At 43.7% G+C, this 18,868-nt stretch overlaps 1 protein-coding gene across 1 annotated transcript; it reads right to left on the minus strand.

Moving 5' to 3' along the window:
* Positions 1 to 1,601: 1,601 nt before the first annotated feature.
* LOC138800103 (mucin-2-like) lies at positions 1,602 to 17,613 on the minus strand. The gene is made up of 8 exons (XM_069981911.1): positions 17,395 to 17,613; positions 15,569 to 15,627; positions 14,432 to 14,583; positions 8,245 to 13,685; positions 6,970 to 7,028; positions 5,719 to 5,870; positions 2,730 to 4,987; positions 1,602 to 1,664 (listed from the first exon to the last, which is right to left on the minus strand). Exons 1-8 carry the CDS (start codon positions 17,611 to 17,613, stop codon positions 1,602 to 1,604), a joined length of 8,403 nt encoding a protein of 2,800 aa, XP_069838012.1.
* Between the last annotated feature and the right edge of the window lie 1,255 nt (positions 17,614 to 18,868).

Raw genomic sequence — 18,868 nt, forward strand, 5'->3', positions numbered from 1 at the left:
CGACACGACAGCTACACAGTGTGTGAACTGTCAATAACAGCCATTGTGTGCTATATATATGTATATGTGTATGAATGTAGATACGTGGTTCTATTAAGATCAGTGTAAATAAAAGAATGCTGAAAAATATGGTCGTAGTTTTCCCATTCATTTACATTGTGTAAACATAGCCTAAGGATATAAGTAGATTCTTATGTAGGCCATATAGCAGAATCTGTTTTCCGTTTATTTTCATTATATTAAAAAACGCATTTCAGCCTATATTTTCCGGTTTGTTTGTTTTTTGCACTACTAAGCTATGAATAGTATGGTAAGCAATGATATGCAGACAGATGTATTAGAAAACAAAGAAATTAAACTGCACAGAATCTTTCACCTAAATCTGACATGTCAGAGGTTATGACACCTTTACTTGTTCTGATCAAAGAAACTAAAATTTGGGCGAATATCCAATTATTTTGGTGCCATAGATGTAATATATTCTTGTTGAGACCTATATATTACAGTAATTACGGTACGGTTATTACGGCTATAAGTGTAGCCGGCAAATAAGAGTCATGATCTACTAATGTCTCATGGATTAGAGTCCTTCTTTACCATTAAATGCGACACTTTCGGGATCCACTGTCAGATTTCCCAGCTGTCCTCTCCTCATCTCATCGAGAACCTGTTGAAGTAGTGTAATATTTATGGGGACCGCAGTTCCATTGGGAAAGACCATTTGTACAACTGTGTCCACCGAGCCATTGCTGTGAGAAATAATATGTGAAAAATTTTCAATTAGATACTGTCCTGTGAGCAGTTTCCCTGCCATTAAAGGGGTTGTCCAGCAAAAATATTTTTCTTTCAAATCAACTGATATCAAAAAGTTATATAGATCTGTAATTTACTACTATTAAAAAATCTCACTCTTCCCATACTTATCAGCTGCTGTATGTCCTACAGGAAATGTTATTTTATTTTCAGTCTGACACAGTGCTCTCTGCTGACATCTCTGGCCAAGACAGGAACTGCCCAGAGCAGGAGAGGTTTTATACTGAAAGCCCCATAGAAAACCTCTCCAATTCTGAACAGTTCCTGAACAGTTCCTGCACCTCTCTGATGCAAAATCCCTGCAGATTCTGTGCTACCTGGATGGGGGTAGCCGTATTTTGGAAAAGAAATATGTTCAGTATTTGGTTGTTCATTATTTACAGCGTTATTCTATACGTTGTGTGCATTTTCCCACTGAATCCAGTGGAGCACATTATTTTTATGACAGTATTTTTACATAAAAATTACAGCAGTATTTTTCTTTTATATTACAGCCTCAGCCTCAAGCCGCAGTAAAAATCAGATGCTATGCCTGAAGAATCCATAAGGTGAACACTCCATAAATATCAGTGTGTCAGTATTTTTACCTAAAAAATACGGCAGCATTTTTATTTTATATTATGGTGTGTGAACACAGCCAAAAGCTGCAAATCCACAGAAGAATTCAGATGATATGCCTGATCTGATAGAAAAGTCGATAATGTGAACTCTCCATAAATATCAGTGATTTCCCCATCCTATATAATTTCCCCATTCCCCTGTAAGACGTCACACATCAATGTCTTTACTTACGTGAATGAAAGGACCTGCACCTTCACATTTCCAAAATAAACTTGCATTAACTTCTGTATCTATAGGAACAAAAAGGACAAGAAGTAAAACAAATGTAAAACATTGATCAGGTTTATATATCCTTTGCATGATAAGTAATAATGGGGTGTTCCTATGATGGGCTGATAGGCCATCACTTTGTGATTGTGGGACTCTGACTGCCAGGACCCCAACAATCCCTGGACAGAAAGGGCTGCAGTACTAGTTTAATGCTGTGTTAGTGTCAAAGTTTATTCCCTGCACAGTGGCGCTCCTAAACTAACACTATGGCCCATTCTCAGTTTTACCCTCCACAGCAGCGCTCCCTGTCACCCCTGTGCAGTGAACTGCAGCACAGCCCGATTCATATGACTGTTGACGTGTTGCAGTTTACTGCAGAGTCGGTGGTGAGGATTGCCAATGTGCTGAGAAAAAACTTTGATAGAGCAGAAGTTCTAAATCCCTTCACTTTCAGGACTGTTGTGGGTCCCAGCAGTTAAACCAAATTACATCAGGCTTTTTTGTATTCTGGTAAAAATATTTTTTTTAAATTTGCTCAATCTAACTATATACAAGAAGGAACCCTGAAATAATACAGTTCACAAACTAGACACAAGAGCAAACACAATATGCTGCTCATTTGTCAGCTGCTGTGTAGACTGGGACAGGGTCAAAGATGGTAGAGGGTTTAACAGCCTTTTTCCATCATGACAAAATCGCCAGGTCTCAAAAACTTTGAGTAAGCTGCAGACTGCCTATTGCTGTGCAGTCTATAATACTACATTGCGAGAAGGATCTATCTAACTATCCCATTAGGCTTGTGCTCTGTCTGAGGTAAATGTAGTAATTTTCTGAATACTAAACAATAAGGAGGAAAAGGCAGCACTCCAATATTAATTTGAAAAAGCTGGTTTACGTGCGTTGATGGTTGAATAGATCAGCACTTTTTCAACTTTATATTTAAGTGTCGCCTTTTCCTTCTGGCAACCTGGAGTTCGGCTGCCATAAGGACGTGCATCCATGAGCTTCAAGCTTAATTTTTTACTTTAAGTCTACACAGTGCTGTTCAGCTTACATTGATTAAGTAATTTACTGAGGTTACTCACTTCATCCTCTATCTGACTCTTTAGTGCCTTTGATCTCTGAGAGCTGAGATTTTTTAGGTCGGCATCAAATACTTCATTAAGTATTTTAAAAGTCATATTTGTTGTGAGCACTTCATTATAAGTAGATGGAGGACCTCCAGTCGGTGGTTCAGGGTTATCTGTATTTAGTGTGTTAGTAGTTTCTCCTGTACCGGGTAATGTATTAGTTGGAATCGCTGTGCTTGTTGGTCCAGAAGTTGTGGTGGCACTCGGAATGGTGGTGACTCCAAAAGTTGTGGTGGCACTTGGTGTAGTAGTGACTTCAGGGGTTGTGGCACTTGATGCAGTAGTGACTTCAGGGGTTGTGGTAACACTTGGGGAACTAGTGACTTCAGGTGTTGTGCCGGCACTTGGAGTGGTTGTGACTTCAGGATTTGTGGTGGCACTTGATGTGGTGGTAACTTCAGGAGTTATGGTGGCAGTTGCTGTGGTGGTTACTGCAAATCTTGTGGTCACACTTGGTGTAGTAGTGACTTCAGGTGTTGTGGTGGCACTTGGTGTGGTTGTGACTTCAGGAGTTGTGGTGGTTATTTTAGATGTTGTGGTGGCAGTTGGTGTAGTAGTGACTTCAGGTGTTGTGGCACTTGGTGTGGTAGTGACTTCAGGAGTTGTGGTGGCACTTTTTGTGGTTGTAGCTTCAGGTGTTGTGGTGGCACTTGGTGTAGTAGTGACTTTAGGTGTTGTGGTCACACTTGGTGTGGTTGTGACTTCAGGTGTTGTGGCACTTGGGGTAGTAGTGACTTCAGAAGTTGTGTTGGCCTTTGGTGTAGTAGTGACTTTAGATGTTGTGGTGGCAATTGGTGTAGTAGGGACCTCAGGTGTTGTGGTCACACTTGGCATAGTAGTGACTTCAGGATTTGTGGTGGCACTTGATGTGGTGGTAACTTCAGGAGTTATGGTGGCAGTTGCTGTGGTGGTTACTGCAAATCTTGTGGTCACACTTGGTGTAGTAGTGACTTCAGATGTTGTGGTGGCAATTGGTGTAGTAGTGACTTCAGGTGTTGTGGTGGCACTTGGTGTGGTTGTGACTTCAGGAGTTGTGGTGGTTATTTTAGATGTTGTGGTGGCAGTTGGTGTGGTTGTAACTTCAGGTGTTGTGGTCATACTTGGTGTAGTAGTGACTTCAGGAGTTGTGGTGGCACTTTTTGTGGTTGTAGCTTCAGGTGTTGTGGTGGCACTTGGTGAAGTAGTGACTTCAGGTGTTGTGGTGGCACTTGGTGTAGTAGTGACTTCAGGTGTTGTGGTCACACTTGGTGTGGTGGTTGTGACTTCAGGTGTTGTGGCACTTGGGGTAGTAGTGACTTCAGAAGTTGTGTTGGCCTTTGGTGTAGTAGTGACTTTAAATGTTGTGGTGGCAATTGGTGTAGTAGGGACCTCAGGTGTTGTGGTCACACTTGGCATAGTAGTGACTTCAGGTGTTGTGGTGGCACTTGGTGTGGTTGTGACTTTAGGAGTTGTGGTGGTTATTTTAGATGTGGTGGCAGTTGGTGTAGTAGTGACTTCAGGTGTTGTGGCACTTGGTGTGGTTGTGACTTCAGATGTTGTGGTGGCACTTGGGGTAGTAGTGACTTCAGGAGTTGTGTTGGCCTTTGGTGTAGTAGTGACTTTAGGTATTGTGGTGTCACTTGGTGTGGAGGTGAGTTTAGGAGTTGTGGTGGCACTTGGTGTGGTTGTGACTTCAGGAGTTGTGGTGGCACTGGGTGTAGTAGTTACTTCAGGAGTTGTTGTGGCACTTGGTGTGGTTGTGACTTCAGGAGTTGTGGTTATTTTAGATGTTGTGGTGGCACTTGGTGTGGTTGTGACTTCAGGTGTTGTGGTAGCACTTGGGGTAGTAGTGACTTCAGGAGTTGTGTTGGCCTTTGGTGTAGTAGTGACTTTAGGTGTTGTGGTGTCACTTGGTGTGGTGGTGAGTTCAGGAGTTGTGGTGGCACTTGGTGTGGTTGTGACTTCTTGAGTTGTGGTGGCACTTGGTGTGGTCATGACTTTAGATGTTGTGGTCACACTTGGTGTAGTAGTGACTTCAGGTGTTGTGGTGGCACTTGGCATAGTAGTGACTTTAGGTTTTGTGGTGACACTTGGTGTGGTTGTGACTTCTGGAGTTGTGGTGGCACTTGGTGTAGTAGTGACTTCAGGAGTTGTGGTGGCACTTGGTGTGGTTGTGACTTCAGGAGCTGTTGTGGTGGCACTTGGTGTGGTTGGCCCAGTAAATAGAGTTGTACCTATATAATATAAAACACATATTAGAATAACTATTTTCTAAGGACCCTGGAGTAACCAGATGGCTTCTGGGTACAAGGTGCCTAGAACCATAGCACAGTCTATGGTTAATATAAAGTATCACAATGTACATATTAGGGCAATGTTCAGACGCTGTTTAACGTGTTCCTCCTGCTGATACTGCATTATTGGCCGGAGGAACATTATTGTAACTTGCCAGCTGTATGGGTGTGTCTAAAAGTCATATAACCATTGACATTCATGTCCACCATGGCCGACATGACAGTGTGTGAACTGTCAATTTATTTTCAACCGTTGTTTCCAAACAGTGGCCGCAAATCATTGATTTTCATTATATTAAAAACGCATTTCAGCCTATATTTTCCTCTTTTATTGGCACAATAGCGCAGACTACTAAGCTAAGAATAGTATGGAAGCAGTGATATGTAGACAGATATATTAAAAAATATAATGAAATTAAACTGCATACAATTTTTCACTTAATTCCGATCTGCAAGAGGTCAGAGGTTATGACACCCATAATTGTTCTAATCAAAGAAACCAAAATTTGGGCGAATATCCAGTTATTTTGGAATGATTGATGTAATATTTTACCATATTGTTGAGACCTATATTTTACAGTAATTACGGTACAGTTATTACGGCTATAAGTGCAGCCGGCAAATAAGAGTCATGATCTACTAATGTCTCATGGATTAGAGTCCTTCTTTACCATTAAATACGACACTTTCAGGATCCACTTTCAGATTTCCCAGCTGTCCTCTCCTCATCTCATCGAGTAACTGTTGAAGTTGTGTAATGTTTATAGGGACCGTAGTTCCATCAGGAAAGACCATTTGTACAAGCGCGTCCACCGAACCATTGCTGTGAGAAATAACATATGAAAATTTTTAAATCAGATACTGACCTCTGAGCAGGTTCCCTGGCACTAAGCTGATTGTGAGGATCTTATGAACCTTGCTACAATTTGCCACTTTTGCCTGGGTTACTGCTTGGTCAAATTATTAAAAAAATGCAACACTGGTAAAATTAATTCAAGAATTAAGAATTAAAACTATTATCAGTGTGAGTATATATATATATATATATATATATATATATATATGTTTTGTTAGTAGCATGTTGTTTATGCTACCGACCACCACTCTGCTCTAAAAGCAATGTTCAGGCTGGTGTTTACATAGATATAGGGATATATCTCTATACATCTACACTATATCTATCTATCTATCTATCTATCTATCTATCTATCTATATATATATATATATATATATATATATGTATATATATATATATATATATATATATATATGTGTGTATATATATATATATATATATATATATGTGCACACATTGCTTTTAGAGCAGGGTGGTGGTCAGTATCCTAGACATTGAGCCGTCAAGATTGGAAGGAAAAGAGACGCATATGAGGAGAAGGAGACAAGTTTGATAAACTCTACAAGTTTAAAGGGGTTATACAGTGTTAGAAAAAACATGTCCGCTTTCCTCCAGTGACACCACGACTCTTTTCTTCAGTTCAGGTGGGGTTTGCAATAAAGCTCCATTCACTTCAATGGAACCATTTTGCAAAACCCAAACTGGAGAGAGGAGTGGTACGGTCTCTGGAAGAAAGTGGCCATGTTTTTTTAAGGCTGGATAACCCCTATAACTATGTTAGCAGCTGGTATATAATGAGTATGTTCATTATTTTAGCGATCATCAATTACAGCTGTTATTCTATACGTTGTATGCATTTTCGCACTGACTCCAATGGAGCGCATTATTTATACGGCAGTTTTTTTACTTTATATTACAGTGTGTAAACATAGGCTCAAGCTGCAAATCCACAGCAAAAATCAGATGGTATGCCTGATCTTATATCCGTAATGCGAACACTCCATAAATATCAGTGATTCCCCCATCCTGTAGTGTAAGACGTCACACATCAATGTCTTTACTTACGTGAATGAAAGGACCTGCACCTTCACATTTCCAAAATAAGGTTGTATTAACTTCAGTAACTATAGGGACAAAAAGGACAAGAAGTTGAAAAAAGAAAAGTAAATATATGGAACAGGTTTATATATCCTTTGCATGATAAGTAATAATGGGGTGTTCCTATAATGGGCTGACAGGTCATTACTTTGTGATTGGTGGGAAACTCACTGCCAGGACCCCAACAATCCTGGGACAGAAAGGGCTGCAGTGCTGGTTTAGTGCTGTGTTAGTGTCAACGTTTATTCCCTGCACAGTGACACGCCTAAGCTAGCACTATGACCCATTCTTAGTTTTACCCTCCACAGCAGCGCTCCCTGTCACCCCTGTGCAGTGAACTGCAGTACAGCCCGATTCATATGACTGTTGCCTTGTTGCAGTTTCCTGCAGAGCCAGTGGTGAGGGCCACCATTGCAGAGAAAAAAACTTTGACGGGGCAGAAGTGCTAAACCACCTCACTTTCAGGACTGTTGTAGGTCCCAGCAGTTGAACCAATGAAAAATTACATCAGGCCTTTTTGTATTCTGTGAAAACATATTTTAAACAAATTTGCTCAATCTGACTATATACAAGAAGGAATCCTGAAATATTACAGCTCACCAACTGGACAGTAGAGCAAACACAGTAGGCTGCTTACTTGTCAGCTTTACTGTGTAGACTGGGACAGGGTCATAGATGGAAGGGGGTTTAACAGGCTTTTTCCATCATGACAAACTATCAGCAGGCCTCCAAAACTTCAATAGTAAGCTGCGGAGGGCTTATTGCACTGGAAGTTGTGATACTACATTGTACTAGAAGGATCTTTCCCTAAAGGGGTGGTCCAGGTAGACATGCCCTTTCAGTCATAATAACATAAATAGGAATGAATGTGAAACTATTCCAATGTATAAGCAATACAGTATAACTATCTATCTATCTATCTATCTATCCCGTTAGCCTTCTGCTCTCTCTGAGGAAAATCTAGTAATTTACTGAATACTAAACGATGACAAGGAAAAGGCGACATTCCAATATGAAGTTGAAAAAGTGCTGGTTTATTCACCCATCAATGTGCACGTTGATGGGTGAATAAATCAGCACTTTTTCAACTTCATATTGGAGTGCCGCCTTTTCCTCTTGGCAACCTAGAGTTTGGGTGCCATAAGGACGTGCACCTATGAGCTACAAGCTTAATTTTTGACTTGAAGTCTACACAGTGCTGTTCAGCTTACATTCGTTTAGTAATTTACTGAGGTTACTTACTTCATCCTCAATCTGACTCTTTAGTGCCTTTGATCTCTGAGAGCTGAGATTTTTGAGGTCTTCATCAAACACTTCATTAAGTATTTTAAAACTCATATTTGCGGCCAGATCTTCATTATAAGAAGAAAGAGGACTTCCAGTCGGTGGTTCAGGGTTATCTGTACTTAGAGTGTTAGTAGTTTCTCCTGTTCCCAGTAATGTATTGGTTGGCATCGCCATGCTTGTTGGTTCGGAAGTTGTGGTGGCACTTGCAGTGGTTGTCACTTCACGAGTTGTGGTGTCACTTGGTGTGGCTGTGATTTCAGGTGTTGTGGTGGCACTTGGTGTGGTATTGTCTTCAGGAGTTGTGGTGTCCCGTGGTGTGGTGGTGACTTCAGGTGTTGTGGTAACACTTAATGTAGTAGTGACTTCTGGTGTTGTGGTGGCACTTGGTGTTGTGGCACTTGATGCAGTAGTGGCTTTAGGGGTTGTGGTGGCACTTGTGGTGGTAACTTGAGGAGTTGTTGTGGCACTTGGTGTGGTGGTGACTTCAAATGTTGTAGTGGCACTAGGTGTAGTGAGTGTAGTGAGTTTAGGTGTTATGGTCACAGTTGGCGTAGTAGTGACTTCAGGTGTTGTGGTGGCACTTGGTGTGGTTGTTACTTTAGGTGTTGTGGTGGCACTTGGTGTGGTGGGGAGTTTAGAAGTTGTGGTGGCACTTCGTGTGGTTGTGACTTCAGGTGTTGTGGTGGCATTTGGTGTAGTAGTGACTTTAGGTGTTGTGGAGGCACTTGGGGTAGTACTGACTGCAGGAGTGGTGGTCACACTTGGTGTGGTAGTGACTTCAGGTGTTGTGGTGGCACTTGGGGTAGTAGTGACTTCAGGTGTTGTGGTGGCACTTGGTGTGGTGGTGACTTCAGGTGTTGTGGTGGCACTTGGTGTAGTAGTGACTCCAGGTGTCGTGGTGGCACCTGGTGAGGTGGTGAGTTCAGGAGTTGTGGTGTCCCTTAGTGTGGTGGTGACTTCAGGTGTTGTAGTGGCACTTGGTATGATGGTCACTTTGGGCGTTGTGGTAACAGTTGGTGTAGTAGTGACTCCAAGAGTTGTGGAGGCACTTGGTTTAATAGTGACTTCAGGTGTTGTGGTGTCACTTGGTGTGGTGGCACTTGGTGTGGTGGTGACTTGAGGTGTTGTGGTGGCACTTGGTGTAGTACCGACTTCGGGTGTTGTGGTGGCACTTGGTGTGGTTGTGACTTTAGGAGTTGTGGTGGCAGTTGGTGTGGTGGTTACTGTAGATGTTGTGGTGGCACTTGGTGTAGTAGTGACCTCAGGTGTTGTGGTCACACTTGGCGTAGTAGTGACTTCAGGTGTTGTGTTGGCACTCTGTGTGGTAGTGAGTTCAGAAGTTGTCGTGGCACTTGGTGTGGTTGTGACTTTAGGTGTTGTGGTGGCACTTGGTGTAGTACTGACTTTAGGTGTTGTGGTCACTCTTGGTGTGGTGGTAACTTCCGGTGTTGTGGTGGCACTTAAGGTAGTAGTGACTGCAGGTGTTGTGGTGTCACTTGGTGTGGTGGCATTTGGTGTGGTGGTGACTTGAGGTGTTGTGGTGGCACTTGGTGTAGTACTGACTTTAGGTGTTGTGGTCACTCTTGGTGTGGTGGTAACTTCCGGTGTTGTGGTGGCACTTGAGGTAGTAGTGACTGCAGGTGTTGTGGTGTCACTTGGTGTGGTGGCATTTGGTGTGGTGGTGACTTGAGGTGTTGTGATGGCACTTGGTGTAGTACTGACTTTAGGTGTTGTGGTCACTGTTGGTGTGGTGGTAAATTCCGGTGTTGTGGTGGCACTTGGGGTAGTAGTGACTTCAGTTGTTGTGGTGGCACTTGGTGTGGTGGTGACTTCAGGTGTTGTGGTGGCACTTGGGGTAGTACTGACTCCAGGTGTTGTGGTGGCACCTGGTTTTGTTGTGACTTCAGGTCTTGTGGTGGCACTTGGGCTAGTAGTGACTCCAGGTGTTGTGGTGGCACTTGAGGTAGTAGTGACTGCAGGTGTTGTGGTGTCACTTGGTGTGGTGGCATTTGGTGTGGTGGTGACTTGAGGTGTTGTGGTGGCACTTTGTGTGGTGGTGAGTTCAGAAGTTGTGGTGGCACTACGTGTGGTTGTGACTTCAGGTGTTGTGGTGGCATTTGGTGTAGTAGTGACTTTAGGTGTTGTGGAGGCACTTGGGGTAGTACTGACTCCAGGAGTGGTGGTCACACTTGGTGTGGTAGTGACTTCAGGTGTTGTGGTGGCACTTGGGGTAGTAGTGACTTCAGGTGTTGTGGTGGCACTTGAGGTAGTAGTGACTGCAGGTGTTGTGGTGTCACTTGGTGTGGTGGCATTTGGTGTGGTGGTGACTTGAGGTGTTGTGGTGGCACTTGGTGTAGTACTGACTTTAGGTGTTGTGGTCACTGTTGGTGTGGTGGTAAATTCCGGTGTTGTGGTGGCACTTGGGGTAGTAGTGACTTCAGTTGTTGTGGTGGCACTTGGTGTGGTGGTGACTTCAGGTGTTGTGGTGGCACTTGGGGTAGTACTGACTCCAGGTGTTGTGGTGGCACCTGGTTTTGTTGTGACTTCAGGTCTTGTGGTGGCACTTGGGGTAGTAGTGACTCCAGGGGTTGTGGTGGCACTTGAGGTAGTAGTGACTGCAGGTGTTGTGGTGTCACTTGGTGTGGTGGCATTTGGTGAGGTGGTGACTTGAGGTGTTGTGGTGGCACTTTGTGTGGTGGTGAGTTCAGAAGTTGTGGTGGCACTACGTGTGGTTGTGACTTCAGGTGTTGTGGTGGCATTTGGTGTAGTAGTGACTTTAGGTGTTGTGGAGGCACTTGGGGTAGTACTGACTCCAGGAGTGGTGGTCACACTTGGTGTGGTAGTGACTTCAGGTGTTGTGGTGGCACTTGGGGTAGTAGTGACTTCAGGTGTTGTGGTGGCACTTGAGGTAGTAGTGACTGCAGGTGTTGTGGTGTCACTTGGTGTGGTGGCATTTGGTGTGGTGGTGACTTGAGGTGTTGTGGTGGCACTTGGTGTAGTACTGACTTTAGGTGTTGTGGTCACTGTTGGTGTGGTGGTAAATTCCGGTGTTGTGGTGGCACTTGGGGTAGTAGTGACTTCAGTTGTTGTGGTGGCACTTGGTGTGGTGGTGACTTCAGGTGTTGTGGTGGCACTTGGGGTAGTACTGACTCCAGGTGTTGTGGTGGCACCTGGTTTTGTTGTGACTTCAGGTCTTGTGGTGGCACTTGGGGTAGTAGTGACTCCAGGGGTTGTGGTGGCACTTGAGGTAGTAGTGACTGCAGGTGTTGTGGTGTCACTTGGTGTGGTGGCATTTGGTGAGGTGGTGACTTGAGGTGTTGTGGTGGCACTTTGTGTGGTGGTGAGTTCAGAAGTTGTGGTGGCACTACGTGTGGTTGTGACTTCAGGTGTTGTGGTGGCATTTGGTGTAGTAGTGACTTTAGGTGTTGTGGAGGCACTTGGGGTAGTACTGACTCCAGGAGTGGTGGTCACACTTGGTGTGGTAGTGACTTCAGGTGTTGTGGTGGCACTTGGGGTAGTAGTGACTTCAGGTGTTGTGGTGGCACTTGAGGTAGTAGTGACTGCAGGTGTTGTGGTGTCACTTGGTGTGGTGGCATTTGGTGTGGTGGTGACTTGAGGTGTTGTGGTGGCACTTGGTGTAGTACTGACTTTAGGTGTTGTGGTCACTGTTGGTGTGGTGGTAAATTCCAGTGTTGTGGTGGCACTTGGGGTAGTAGTGACTTCAGTTGTTGTGGTGGCACTTGGTGTGGTGGTGACTTCAGGTGTTGTGGTGGCACTTGGGGTAGTACTGACTCCAGGTGTTGTGGTGGCACCTGGTTTTGTTGTGACTTCAGGTCTTGTGGTGGCACTTGGGGTAGTAGTGACTCCAGGTGTTGTGGTGGCACCTGGTGTTGTTGTGACTTCAGGAGTTGTGGTGGCACTTGGTGTGGTTGTGACTTCAGGAGTTGTGGTGGCACTTGGTGTGGTTGTTACTTTAGGTGTTGTGGTGGCACTTTGTGTGGTGGTGAGTTCAGAAGTTGTGGTGGCACTACGTGTGGTTGTGACTTCAGGTGTTGTGGTGGCATTTGGTGTAGTAGTGACTTTAGGTGTTGTGGAGGCACTTGGGGTAGTACTGACTCCAGGAGTGGTGGTCACACTTGGTGTGGTAGTGACTTCAGGTGTTGTGGTGGCACTTGGGGTAGTAGTGACTTCAGGTGTTGTGGTGGCACTTGGTGTGGTGGTGACTTCAGGTGTTGTGGTGGCACTTGGTGTAGTAGTGACTCCAGGTGTTGTGGTGGCACCTGGTGAAGTGGTGAGTTCAGGAGTTGTGGTGTCCCTTAGTGTGGTGATGACTTCAGGTGTTGTAGTGGCACTTGGTATGATGGTCACTTCGGGCATTGTGGTAACAGTTGGTGTAGTAGTGACTCCAAGAGTTGTGGAGGCACTTGGTTTAATAGTGACTTCAGGTGTTGTGGTGGCACTTGGTGTGGTGGTGACTTGAGGTGTTGTGGTGGCACTTGGTGTAGTACCGACTTCGGGTGTTGTGGTGGCACTTGGTGTAGTAGTGACTCCAGGTGTTGTGGTGGCACCTGGTGTTGTTGTGACTTCAGGAGTTTTGGTGGCACTTGGTGTGGTTGTGACTTCAGGAGTTGTGGTGGCACTTGGTGTGGTTGTTACTTTAGGTGTTGTGGTGGCACTTGGTGTGGCGGTGAGTTCAGAAGTTGTGGTGGCACTTCGTGTGGTTGTGACTTCAGGTGTTGTGGTGGCATTTGGTGTAGTAGTGACTTTAAGTGTTGTGGTGGCACTTGGTGTAGTACTGACTTTAGGTGTTGTGGTCACTCTTGGTGTGGTGGTAAATTCAGGTGTTGTGGTGGCACTCCGTGTGGTAGTGAGTTCAGAAGTTGTCGTGGCACTTGGTGTGGTTGTGACTTTAGGTGTTGTGGTGGCACTTGGTGTAGTACTGACTTTAGGTGTTGTGGTCACTCTTGGTGTGGTGGTAAATTCCGGTGTTGTGGTGGCACTTGGGGTAGTAGTGACTTCAGTTGTTGTGGTGGCACTTGGTGTGGTGGTGACTTCAGGTGTTGTGGTGGCACTTGGGATAGTACTGACTTTAGGTGTTGTGGTCACTCTTGGTGTGGTGGTGACTTCCGATGTTGTGGTGGCACTCGGGGTAGTAGTGACTACAGGTGTTGTGGTGGCACCTGGTGTTGTTGTGACTTCAGGTGTTGTGGTGGCACTTGGGGTAGTAGTGACTCCAGGTGTTGTGGTGGCACCTGGTGTTGTTGTGACTTCAGGTGTTGTGGTGGCACTTGGTGTGGTTGTGACTTCAGGAGCTGTTGTGGTGGCACTTGGTGTGGTTGTGACTTCAGGAGTTGTGGTGGCACTTGGTGTGGTTGTCCCAGTAAATAGAGTTGTTCCTATATAATATAAAACACACATTAGAATAATTATTTTCTAAGGACCCTGGAGTAACCAGATGTCTTCTGGGTACAAGGTACCTAGACCCATAGCACAGTCTATAGTTAATATAAAGTATCACAATGTACATATTAGGGCAATGTTCAGACGCTGTTTAACGTGTTCCTCCCGCCGATACTGCAGTATTGGCCAGGGGAACATTATCTAAGGCCCATTGTAACCTGCCAGCCGTATGGGTGTGTCTGAAAGTCATATAACCATTGACATTCATGCACACCATAGCCAACATGATAGTGTGTGAACTGTCAATTTATTTGGGGACGTTGTTTCCAAACAGTGGCTGCAAATCATTGATTTTCATTATATTAAAAAACGCATTTCAGCCTATATTTTCCTCTTTTTTGTTGTCACAATAGCGCAGACTACTAAGCTAAGAATAGTATGGAAAGCAGTGATATGTAGACAGATATATTAGAAAACATAATAAAATTAAACTGCATACAATTTTTCACCTAAATCCGATATGTAAGAGGTCAGAGGTTATGACACCCATAATTGTTCTGATCAAAGAAACTAAAATGTGGGCGAATATCCAATCATTTTGGAACCATAGATGTAATATATTACCAAATTGTTGAGACCCGTATATTACAGTAATTAAGGTACGGTTATTACGGCTATAAGTGTAGCCGGCAAATAAGAGTCATGATCTACTAATGTCTCATGGATTAGAGTCCTTCTTTACCATTAAATGCGACACTTTCGGGATCCACTGTCAGATTTCCCAGCTGTCCTCTCCTCATCTCATCAAGAACCTGTTGAAGTTGTGTAATATTTATGGGGACCGCAGTTCCATCAGGAAAGACCATTTGTACAACGGTGTCCACCGAGCCATTGCTGTGAGAAATAATATGTGAAGATTTTTAAATCAGATACTGACCTGTGAGCAGGTTCCCTGGCATTAAGCTGATTCTGAGGGTCTTATGACACTTTTGACAATTTGCCGCTATTGCCTGGGTTACAGCTTGGTCAAAGTATTAAAACATTGAAATACTGGTAAAATTAATTCAAGAATTAAAACTATTATCAGTGTGAGTATATATATATATATATATATATATATATATATATATATATATATATAGTTGGTAGCATGTTGTTTATGTTACCCACCACCACTCTGCTCTAAAAGCAATGTTCAGGCTGGTGTTTATATAGATATAGGGATATATCGCTATACATCTACACTATATCTATATATATGCACACATTGCTTTTAGAGCAGGGTGGTGGTCAGTAACCCAGACATTGAGCTATCAATATTGGAAGGAAAAGAGCCGCATATGAGGAGAAGGAGACAAGTTTGATAAACTCTACAAGTTTAAAGGGGTTATCCAGTGTTAGAAAAAGCATGTCCGCTTTCTTACAGTGACACTGTGACTCTTGTCTCCAGTTCAGGTGGGGTTTGCAATAAAGCTCCATTCACTTCAATGGAACCATTTTGCAAAACTTCGCCCATACTGGAGAGAAGAGTGGTACGGTCTCTGGAAGAAAAGGGCCATGTTTTTCTAAGGCTGGATAACCCCTATAACTATGTTAGCAGCTAGTATATAATAAGTATGTTCATTATTTGGGCGATCATCAATTACAGCTGTTATTCTATACGTGGTGTGCAATTTCCCACTGACTCCAATGGGGCACATTATTTATACGGCAGTATTTTTTTTATATTACAGTGTGTAAACATAGGCTCAAGCTGCAAATCTGCAGCAGAAATCAGATGGTATGCCTGATCTTATATCCATAATGTGAACACTCCATAAATATCAGTGATTCCCCCATCCTGTAGTGTAAGACGTCACACATCAATGTCTTTACTTACGTGAATGAAAGGACCTGCACCTTCACATTTCCAAAATAAGGTTGTATTAACCTCAGTAACTATAGGGACAAAAAAGAAAAGAAGTTAAAATAGGAAAAGTAAATATATAGAACAGGTTTATATATCCTTTGCATGATAAGTAATAATGGGGTGTTCCTATAATGGGCTGATAGGCCATCACTTTGTGATTGGTGGGACTCTGACTGCCAGGACCCCAACAATCCTGGGATGGAAAGGGCTGCAGTGTTGGTTTAGTGCTTTGTTATTTCCTGCACAGTGACGCGCCTAAACTAGCACTATGGCCCATTCTCAGTTTTACCCTCCACAGCAGCGCTCCCTGTCACCCCTGTGCAGTGAACTGCAGCACAGCCCAATTGATATTACTGTTACTGTGTTGCACTTTACTGCAAAGCCAGTGGCCATTGCAGAGAAAATAACTTTGATAGGGAAGAAGTGCTAAACCACCTCACTTTCAGGACTGTTGTGGGTCCCAGCAGTTGAACCAATGGAAAATTACATCAGGCTTTTTTGTATTCTGTTAAAAAATATTTTAAACAAATTTGCTCAATCTAACTATATACAAGAAGGAATCCTGAAATATTACAGCTCACCAACTGGACACAAAAGCAAATGCAGTAGGCTGCTTATTTGTCAGCTTTACTGTGTAGACTGGGACAGGGTCATAGATGGTAGGGGGTTTAACACGCTTTTTCCATCATGACAAACTATCACCTATCAGTAGGCCTCCAAAATTTCAAGAGTAAGCTGCAGACTGCCTATTGCTCTGGAGGTTGTGATCAGGGCTGGGACAAAGGGTAGGCCAGGGTAGACGATGGCCTAGGGCGCCATCTAGTGGTAAATTACAGGGGGCGCAATTGCAGTCTCTATGTAATTTTTTTTTTACTATAGGCTACTGTATTCTGCCTCCTGGTGGCTGCCAAGCGCTGCCCCTGCACGCTCACATACCACCAGCGCCCTCATATCCCCCTCACCTGCAGCAGCATCAGCTATGAAGCTGCTGCAGGCGACAGGCTTCGCTTCCGACAGCACAACCCCCCCCCACCCCACCCCCAGCAACCTCCCGACACAACTCCCAGCATAGCTTCTTGTGCCTTACACCACCCAGCATACCTTCTTGTGCACAAGAAGATATGCTGAGAGTTGTAGTGAACAAAGAGGTATGCTGGGAGTTGTGTCTGGAGGTTGCTGCTGCACAACTACAACTCTTAGCATACCTTCTTGAGCACAAATAGGTATGCTGGAGGTTGTAGTGCACAAGAAGGTATGTTGAGAGTTGTAGTGCACAAGAAGGTATGTTGGGAGTTGCAGTGCGCTGTATTTTAAGCACTTTTTTTTTTAACCTTTATTAGGTATCAAAATGGTATTGAGTATTAAAAGTTATGAAGCACTTTATTGATGTCTAAAATACCTCTAATTGTTTGCACTAGTTAAGTTGTTTGCACTAGTTAAAGGGGAAAAAAACTATTTATATTAATAACATTAATTTATGATCGTTCTATATTAAATGTGTTTGAAAGTGTGTATACATGTCTTTTATTTTGGGGGGGGGGGGCATTTGCCTTCTCTGCCTAGGGCACCAAAACTCCTTGTCCCGGCCCTGGTTGTGATACTACATTGCGCTAGAAGGAGCTTTCCCTAAAGGGGTGGTCTGGTTGGGCATGCCCTTTCAGTCATTATAATAACATAAACATGAATAATGTGAAACTTTTTCACTATTCCATTGTATGATCTCTACAGTATATATATATAACATTAGCCTTTTGCTGTATCTGAGTTATATAAAGTAATTTACTGATGTTACTCACTTCATTCTCTATCTGACTGCTTAGTTCCTGTGATCTCTGAGATTTGAGGTCTGTGAGGTCTTTGTCAAATACTTCATTAGGCATTTTAAAAGTCATATTTGCTGTGAGATCTTCATTAGAAGTAGAAAGAGGACTTCCAGTCGGTGGTTCAGGGTTATCTGTACTTAGTGTCTTAGTAGTTTCCCCTGTTCCCGGTAATGTATTAGTTGGCATCGCCATGCTTGTTGGTTCCAGTGGGCTGGTTACGTTTCCAATAGTTGGTGGCTGGTTACTACTTCCTGGTACTGTGCTGACTACATTCAATGCATTTGTGGGGAGTTCTTCAGTTGTTGGTGGCTCTGCTGTTGTTGGAGGCTGTGTAGTTGTTGTAGGTTTATTAGTTGTTGTAGTTTCTGTGGTTGTTGGAGGCTGTGTAGTTGTTGTAGGTTCATTAGTTGTTGTAGTTTCTGTGGTTGTTAGAAGTTGTGTAGTTGTTGCCGGAGCCTCTATAGTTGTAGGCCTTGTGGTTGTTTGAGGCTGTGTGGATGTAGTGGGTTCTATAGTTGTTGGAAGTTGCATGGTTGTTTGCTGTGTTGTTGTTGGAGCCTCTGTGGTCATAGTAAGTGCTGTTGTTGGAGGCTGTTTTGGGATTTCTGTAGATATAGGGTTTGTGGTAGTTGTCACAGTAGTTGTAATTGTCTCTGTGGTTATTGGTGGCTCTGTGGTTGTTGCCTCTATAGTTGTTGTTGGTTCTGTAGTTGTTGGTGGCAATGTGGTTGTTTGCACTGTGGTTGTGGTTGGCTCTACAGTTGGTGGTTCTGTGGTAGTTTGCTCTGTTGTTGTTGTTGTTGTTGTTGTTGGCTCTGTGGTCGTTTGCTGTCTTGTTGTTTGCACTGTCGATGTTGTTAGCATGGTTGTTGGCTCTGTGGTTGTTTGCACTATGGATGGTGTTGGCTCTGTGGTTGTTTGCCCTGTTGTTGGTGGCACTGTGGATGTTGTTGGCTCTGTGGTTGGTGAATCTGAGGTTGTTGGTGGTTGTGTTGTAGGTAGCTCTGTGGTTGTTGGTGACTCTGTAGTAGTTGTTGGTTGTTTGGTGGTGGTTGTTGGTGATTCTGTGGTTGTTGGTGACTCTGTAGTTGGTGGTTTGCTGGTTGTTTGTGACTCTGTGGTTGTTGGTGGTTCTGTTAGTTCTGTGGTGGTTTGGGGCTTTGTTGTTATACTTGTTTGTTCTGTAGTTCTGGACGTTGTGGTGGTTGTAGACTGTGTGGTTGTTGTTGGCTCTGTAGTTGATGTTACTTCTGTAGTGGTTGGAGCTTGTGTAGTTGCTGGTTCTGTATTTTTTTGCGGTGTGGTTGATGTTGGTTCTGTAGTTATTGATAACTCTGTGGATATTAATTTTGTAGTTGTTGCCTCTTCGGCTGTTATTTCTGCTGTAGTTGTAAGGCCAATACTGGTTAAAAGATTTGTAATAGTTGTCATCCAGGTGCTGGTTACA

This window comes from Dendropsophus ebraccatus, chromosome 8 (assembly GCF_027789765.1).
Source record: "Dendropsophus ebraccatus isolate aDenEbr1 chromosome 8, aDenEbr1.pat, whole genome shotgun sequence".
In the NCBI taxonomy this organism is placed as follows: domain Eukaryota; kingdom Metazoa; phylum Chordata; class Amphibia; order Anura; family Hylidae; genus Dendropsophus; species Dendropsophus ebraccatus.

Excerpts from the sequence above, each read along its gene's own strand:
- LOC138800103 (XM_069981911.1), bottom strand. The coding sequence starts at position 17,613 with ATGGCGATGCCAACTAATACATTACCGGGAACAGGGGAAACTACTAAG. Across the intron at positions 15,628-17,394 it reads GCAGTCAGATAGAGAATGAA|TTACTGAGGTTAATACAACC; the intron begins GTGAGTAACATC and ends TTGTCCCTATAG. Across the intron at positions 1,665-2,729 it reads AGAGTCAGATAGAGGATGAA|ATACAGAAGTTAATGCAAGT; the intron begins GTGAGTAACCTC and ends TTGTTCCTATAG.